Source organism: Macaca mulatta, chromosome 3, assembly GCF_049350105.2.
Source record: "Macaca mulatta isolate MMU2019108-1 chromosome 3, T2T-MMU8v2.0, whole genome shotgun sequence".
NCBI lineage: Eukaryota > Metazoa > Chordata > Mammalia > Primates > Cercopithecidae > Macaca > Macaca mulatta.
In genome coordinates this window covers 947836-954906 of record NC_133408.1, presented here as the reverse complement: position 1 = coordinate 954906, position 7071 = coordinate 947836, and the positions used below count along the sequence as shown (strand labels likewise).

Genomic DNA, 7071 nt, shown 5'->3' with positions numbered 1-7071 from the left:
GGTAGACGACATTTATCATGCCCCTTAGAAGTTAAGGGAACTTAATTATTAAGCAATATAACAAGTACTTTGTGTCTCCTTCTCTTTTTAAAAGTAGAAATGGAGAAGAAAATGAAATAAAGCAGCAGTTATGAGGCAGAGCCTAAGAGAACTATGGCAACATCAGGTGACTGTCCCAGAAGTGAATCGCAGGTAATTTCGGTTCCAGTTCCTAAAAATCTGTGTTTAATGAATGTGAACATTACAGAGAGCTAAGTGTCAGCTCACAGATATGGTGGAGCTTGACTTGTGCCTTGGAAGGTGGCCACCAGCAGTAGAATGCTTAAATGTGAAGATTGTGAGGCAGAGGAAACACAGTGTCTCTAAGGTGACATCCTGCATTGGGCACCATAACACTTCTAAGGAAATACTTAGGCCCTAAACATCACCATCATTTAGGGTTCCATTTTTGATATGTGAAATGGCAAAGCAAGCGTATTTTCTGAGCTGTTCAATACAATTTCAGGCATAATACCAGCAATATATTGAAGGCAAGTTGGACACATTAGAAAAGATTTATGTATTCATACTGTTTCTGCCTAGGGTACTCATGTAGTTTTGTTCAAGTTAGCAGTAAAAAAAACCCTCAAATTTTAAGGAATGTTGATTGTGTAAAACTCACCAACTGAATAATAGATACTATTTTTAAACATTTCTGTATCTGTTATGTCAATTTTAATATTTTTTTTTTCTCTTTCATTCCAATGATCTGTTTTCATTTGGGTTTTTATATATAGGAATTTTATTTATAGTCAGCATCTTTCATTGATTTCTTTAATTATTCATAAAATGTTTTAATTCCGTGGACATCTTATTTTTCTTTTGATAAATTTAACAAATATTAGGACATTTCCAGAATGATATTGTAAACATCAAGTGCATTAAACAGTGTACATTAGGTTATATATATATATTTATAAAATAAAAATACTGTCGGATGTGTCTATAGTTCAGCTACTCAGGAGGCTGAAGCGGGGGGATCACTTGGGGCCAGGAGTTTGAGGGTGTTGTGTATTCTGATTGTGTCTGTGAATAGCCACTGCATTCCAGCCTGGCCAATAAAGTGAGACTTCATATCTTAAAAAAGAAAAAGCAACCCTCTAGATAAAGTTTGTTCCCCAATCTCAATCCTATTTTTCCTCTTCTCTTTCTAGAGGCAAACACTACTGTGAATCCTGAATCTGTTTTGTGTCACTGCACCATTTTTTATACCTCTGTGGCTTATATAGATATCCTTGAATGACATACGATATTGTTTGTGTGTGCTTTTTAGAGTTTCCATAAGTGGTGTCATACTCTCAGTGTCACCTGTAGCTTGCCTATTCATTTAACTTTACCTTTGGGGAATTTGTCCTTGTTGATATGTGTGTAATGCTGGTTCAATCCTGCCACTGTAGGGTGTTCCTGTAGTGTATTTCTTCTCTGAAAGTATAAAGTATCCTAGCTGTAATTATGTGTATGGGCCTGTTGCAGTCTCACTGCTATACAGTAGGCATATACCCCATTTTACTTATTCCCCTTTTGTTGGACACTTAAGTTGTTTCTAGTTTTTTCTATTTCAAACAATGCTGTAGTGACCATCCTTCTCCATGCCTCTGTGCTCCAATAATGGCATTGCAGGGTGCAAAGGACCGCAAGTTTCAGTTTTACTGGGTAATGATCAGTTGTTTCCCACAATGACTTTACTAGTTCACAGGTCAGTAGCCCACAATAGTGCTTGCTAACACTTGACAGCATCAGACTTTTAAGTTTTGGTCAGTCTCATGGATTAAAAAATGGTATCTTGTTACTTTAATTTTGCTGACTACTTAAGGGTCATGGTGGTACTTTAGTAATACTTGTGTTCATCCTGTACTACCCCCCATTATAGAATGGATGTCTGATAATGGTAATTTGTATTTTATCTCCTTTTTTCCCACTTGATCAGTCTTTTTTTTAGGGTTTTATCAATTTTATTTTTATAAAGAACCAATTTTATCTGTGTTGATTTCTCTGTTTTTCTATTTCATTGATTTCTGCTTTTGTCTTTATTTCCTTCTGTTGTATTTGGGTTAATTTTTGTAGCATCTGAGAGAGAAGCTTAGATAATTGATTTTAAACCTTTCTTTAATAGTCTTTAAAGCTATGACTTTCCTCTAATCACTGCTGTAGTTATACGTCACATATTTAAATGCATTGCATTTTCATTATTCAAAATATTTTCTAATATATTCAGTGGAAATTAGAAATTTTCTGGACTATTTGAAAGTATGTTGACCAGTTTCTAAACATTTTGGAAATTTTACTTTTTCTTATTTAATTTTGCTTTAATTAGCTTGGTTAGAGAACATAACATCCTCTATAATTTCAGTCTTTTGAAATTTATTTATACCTGGTTTATATTCTAATCATATGGAATATTTTGGTGAATGTTCCATGAGTACTTGCAAAGACTATGTATTCTGCAGTTGTTGAGTATAGCATTCTATACATGCCATTAAGATCAAATGTGTTATTAGTATTGTTCAAAACTCTATGTCTTTTCTGATTTTTTTTTTTTTTTGCCATTTTCTGTCAGTTACTAAAAATTCTCCACTATGATTGTAGATATATCTATTTTTCCTTTTGGTTCTATCACTTTTTGCTTTGTATATTTTGAGTCCCTGTTATTGGGTGTATATATTTAGTATAGGTTTTATTTTCCAGATTAATCGACCTTATTTTTTATAAAATATCTGTCTTTTTACCTGTTAATAAATACTTCTTTTCTTGCATGTACCTTTTTTTAGTGTTAATATAGCTATACCGGCTATATTATTACAGCACTCCAGCCTGGGTGACAGAGCGAGACTCCATCTCAAAAAAAAAAAAAAAAAGCCAAGCAAAGAAAGAGCCTGGGTGTGTGTGTGTGTGCATGTGTGTGTGTGTGTGTGTATGTATGTGTGTACACAGGGGTTTGTGTATGACATGGGCATGGTGGGGGTGTGGAAGGCCGCACACCGGGGGATTAGTAAGGGTTGCCTGGGCTGGGTGGATCAGTGATGGGGTGGAGAGCAAGCAGAGGGCATTGCTGCCTTGTGAGTCATGCTCCTGGCATAGGGAAATATTCCCATTCTTAGGGAAATTATAGAAAATAAAGTATTTTCTATAATAATATACTTTATTTTCTATATAATAATTATAAAAATATTTTTATAATAATAAAGAGTGTGTGTGTGTGTGTGTATTTTTTTTTTCCCTCCAGTCCTTATGTTTAAAGCATTTTTCTTGTAAAGAGCTAGTCGGGTCTAGCTCTTAGGTCTTTTTTTTGTCGCTCTGTTAAACACAATTTCTGCCTCTTAATTGGAGTATTTAGTCTATTAACATTTAATGTAATGACTAATATGATTAAGTGTAACATCTTGCTATTTGTTTTATGTTTGTCACATTTCTTTTTTGTGCATGTCTGCATTCCTGCCCTCTTGTGGATTAATAAATATTTTCTATAATTCCACATTACCTCCTTTACTAGCTTGTTAGCTGTATCTTTTCATATTATTTTAGTGTTTTCCAAAGAAATTGCAATATGCATCCTCTCAATTTCAGTCTTTTTTTTTTAACCGCTTCATAAGGTAAAGATCTTATAAGTTAGTTTCATTTACCAGCACCCATATTTTTGTACTGTTGATGTATCATTTTAATTTTACATATGTTGTAAACCCCACAATAAATTGTCATTGTTGAGTCTTTTTTTAATAAAGTTAAATAGTCTTTTATGTTTCCCCACATATTATTTGCCTTTTTTGAGATCTTTCCTTTTTTCCTGCATTCTGTGTTTTCATGTAGGATCATTTCCCTTCAACCTGACAGCTGTATGTTTATATTTACTAGTGTGAGTCTGCTGTGTCAAACTATGAAATGTGTTTTGCCTACATTTTTGAAGAATAGCTTGATTCGGGATTTTAGGTTTGCAGTTTTTATTTAACACTTTAAAGATGCCATTTTACTGTCTTCTGGCCTCTGTTTCTGATGAGAAGTCAGCAATATTTTACTGTTGTTCCGCTAAATGTAATGTATTCCTTTTTCACATTGGCTGCATTTAGGATTTTTCTCATTTTGGGGTTTTTTACCAGTTTTCTTCTTGTTTTTCCCACTTAGGATTAGTTGAGCTTCTTGAATCTGTGAGTTAATGAGTTTTTGTTTGTTTGTTTTGTTTTGTTTTGTTTTGACACGAAGTCTCGCTCTGTCACCCAGGCTGGAGTGCAGTGGTGTGATCTCAGTTCACTGTAACTTCCACCTCCTGGGTTCAAGCGATTCTCCTGCCTCAGCCTTCCAAGTGGCTGGGATGACAGACACGAGTAACCACGCCTGGCTAATTTTTTGCATTTTTAGTAGAGACGGGGTTGCACCATGTTCACCAGGCTGGTCTCAAACTTCTGACCTCAGGTGACCTACCCACTTTGGCCTTGATGATCTTTTTTTTGTTAATTTTGGAAATATCTCCACCATTATCTCTTCATTTATTTTTTTTCTGCCTCATCCTCTCTCTTCTTTTTTGGGGTCACCATGTAAACATAAGTTAGAATTTTTGCTGCTGTTTGACATGTCTCATGCTCTATTCTTATTTGGTTTTTGTTTGTTTGTTTGTTTGTTTTTCTTTTTGTGCTTCAGTTTAGAAAATTTCTGTTGACCTGACTCTTGAAGTTGCTGATCCTAAACAAGATAACTGGGAAAACAATATGTTTGTAAAAACATTTCTTGAGATGTCAAATCGGATCTACATTATACGAAGAGTAGTCCCAGCTACTTGAGAGGCTGAGGTAGAAGGATTGCTTTAGCTTGGGAGGTGGACATTGCCACGAGCCAGGATCGTGTCACTGCACTCTAGCCTGGGTGACAGAGGGTGACCTCATCTAAAAAAAAAAAAAAGTATTCTTCAACCTTGGCAATCTATCCCGCAGAAATAAAATGTCATCAGATAAGCTTATCTGTGCACAGACTTCTTTTGTTGCAGCATCAGTTATGGTGGTAGAAAACTGGATCCCAAGACAAAGTCTATCACTGGGGGATGGCTGAAGAATCAAGCGAAGTTCCTGCTATGGAATATCGTATAGCCATTGAAAGTAATCAATCAGGGTTCTGACAGTTGGAGAGTTTTTCCAGAAGGTATTGTGTAAGAAAAGCAAAGTGCAGTTCAGGCTTGGTGGCCCACGCCTGTAATGCCAGCACTTTGGGAAGCTGAGGTGGGCAGATCACTTGAAGTCAGGAGTTCGAGACCAGCCTGGCCAACATTACAAAACCCCATCCATTTCTACCAAAAATGCAAAAATTAGCCAGGCATAGTGACACACACCTGTAGTCCCACCTCTCGGGAGGCTGAGGCACGTGAATTGCTTGAACTGGGGAGGTGTACGCATAGTCTCGGTCCATCAAGTTCATGTTCAGAAACTTACCCTAAGAAGATTAAGGTACACGCAGAATGATTTATGTTGAAGGAAGTTCATCTTAACATAATTTAGAATAGTAAAAACTGAGAAGTCCAAATGTACGAGACTAGGAAACTGGATAGGTAAGTCATGATAATTCATAGACTGGAATACTCGACAGATACTAAATAGTGTTAGAAGTATATTTAATACAAAAAATGTTCAGAGTTTATAGAGTGAAAACCATAGGTCACAGGCTTATTGTGTGAACCCAGTGAACGCTTTGTACTTGTGTTACATGTCCACTTTTTAAAAGTCTGAAAGTATAAATACCAGTGTGCTGTCTGTTATTATCTGTGATCAGTGAGTGAAATTACAGTGAAATTTTCTTCTGTGTACTTGGTGTTTTCACACATTTTCTAAAGTAAACACGAATTACTTTTATGTTTAGGAAAATGTGTTTAAAGTGTTTGTGTTGAGACAGGGTTGATTCATTGAACTGGAGTGTGTGATTTGAGGTTCTGCCCTCTGCAGTGGTGTCTTCCAGGCAAACTTATTCTTGTATAAAGTGGACGGCCAGGCATGGTGACTCATGCCTGTAGTCCTAGCACTTTGGGAAAATGAGGCAGGTGGATTGTCTGAGCCCAGGATTTCGAGGCCAACCTCAGCAACATGTCAAAACCCCATCTCTACTAAAAATACAAAAAATGAGCTGGGTGTAGTGATGCACACCTGTAGTCCCAGCTACTTGGGAGGCTGAGGCATCAGAATCGCCTGAACCTGGGAGGCAGTAGAGGTTGCACTGAGCTGAGATCATGCCAGCCTGGGCAACAGAACTAGACTCAGTCTCAAAAAAAAAAAAAAAAAAGGAGGGGTTGGGGGAGGCTCCAAGGAACCGTGTGGGTCCAAGCTGGGCTCTGCTGCCTCATGGAAGTTTGTGCCCTGCCATCAGCTCTTTCCACAGGCCCCTGGCTGTGCCTGCCTGGGACGCTGGGCCCCCGGCTCTGTCCTCACACTGGTTTCTCGTCGTGGGGTTGATGATCACGTTCAGGAAGCATAGCCGGTGAAGGACAAGGGCTCCTCACCAGATAGACACTGGCAGTGCCTGTTTCTGACTTCTTGCTTTGATGTTCTCTTTTAGGGTCCTACTCATTTTTTTTTTAAAAGAAATTTAGAGTGAAGGTGACAGCCTTTGATTATAGTAGTAAAGATGATCCAAATGGTTTGTATAATAAATACTTCGACACATGAATCTGTATTTGAAATTTGAAACCATCCTAATAACATAGCCAAAAAAAAAAAAAAGCTCCCACGTCCTCTCTTCACCCTTTCCTTGTTTTTGAGCAGGAAGAAGAGCCTGCTGAGTACAGTGAGGCCGGTCTCCTGCAGGAGGGAGTCCAGCCAGAGGAGTTCGTGGCCATCGCAGACTATGCTGCCACTGATGAGACCCAGGTAGCCATGCGTGGTGGCCAGTGCTTTGTGGTTTTCAGCATGTTCAGTGGCAAAATGAGATAAATTTTGCAGACGTCATATCAAAGTTACATGAAGAAGTATTCAGATGCTTAGGGCCACACAAGACCTGGGTGTGAAGCTCACAGCCTAACCGGTACTGCCCCAAGCACATGTGAAAATACCAGGTGTGGAGTGG

At 37.8% G+C, this 7071-nt stretch overlaps 1 protein-coding gene across 1 annotated transcript in view; it reads left to right on the top strand.

Moving 5' to 3' along the window:
- Positions 1–7071, top strand: part of PRMT2 (protein arginine methyltransferase 2) — a 30816-nt gene that overhangs the window by 1188 nt on the left and 22557 nt on the right. The window contains 2 exon segments of the mRNA NM_001265880.1: positions 98–192; positions 6771–6875. Of these exon segments, the coding sequence (NP_001252809.1) occupies positions 154–192; positions 6771–6875 (144 nt within the window). The 5' untranslated portion in view covers positions 98–153.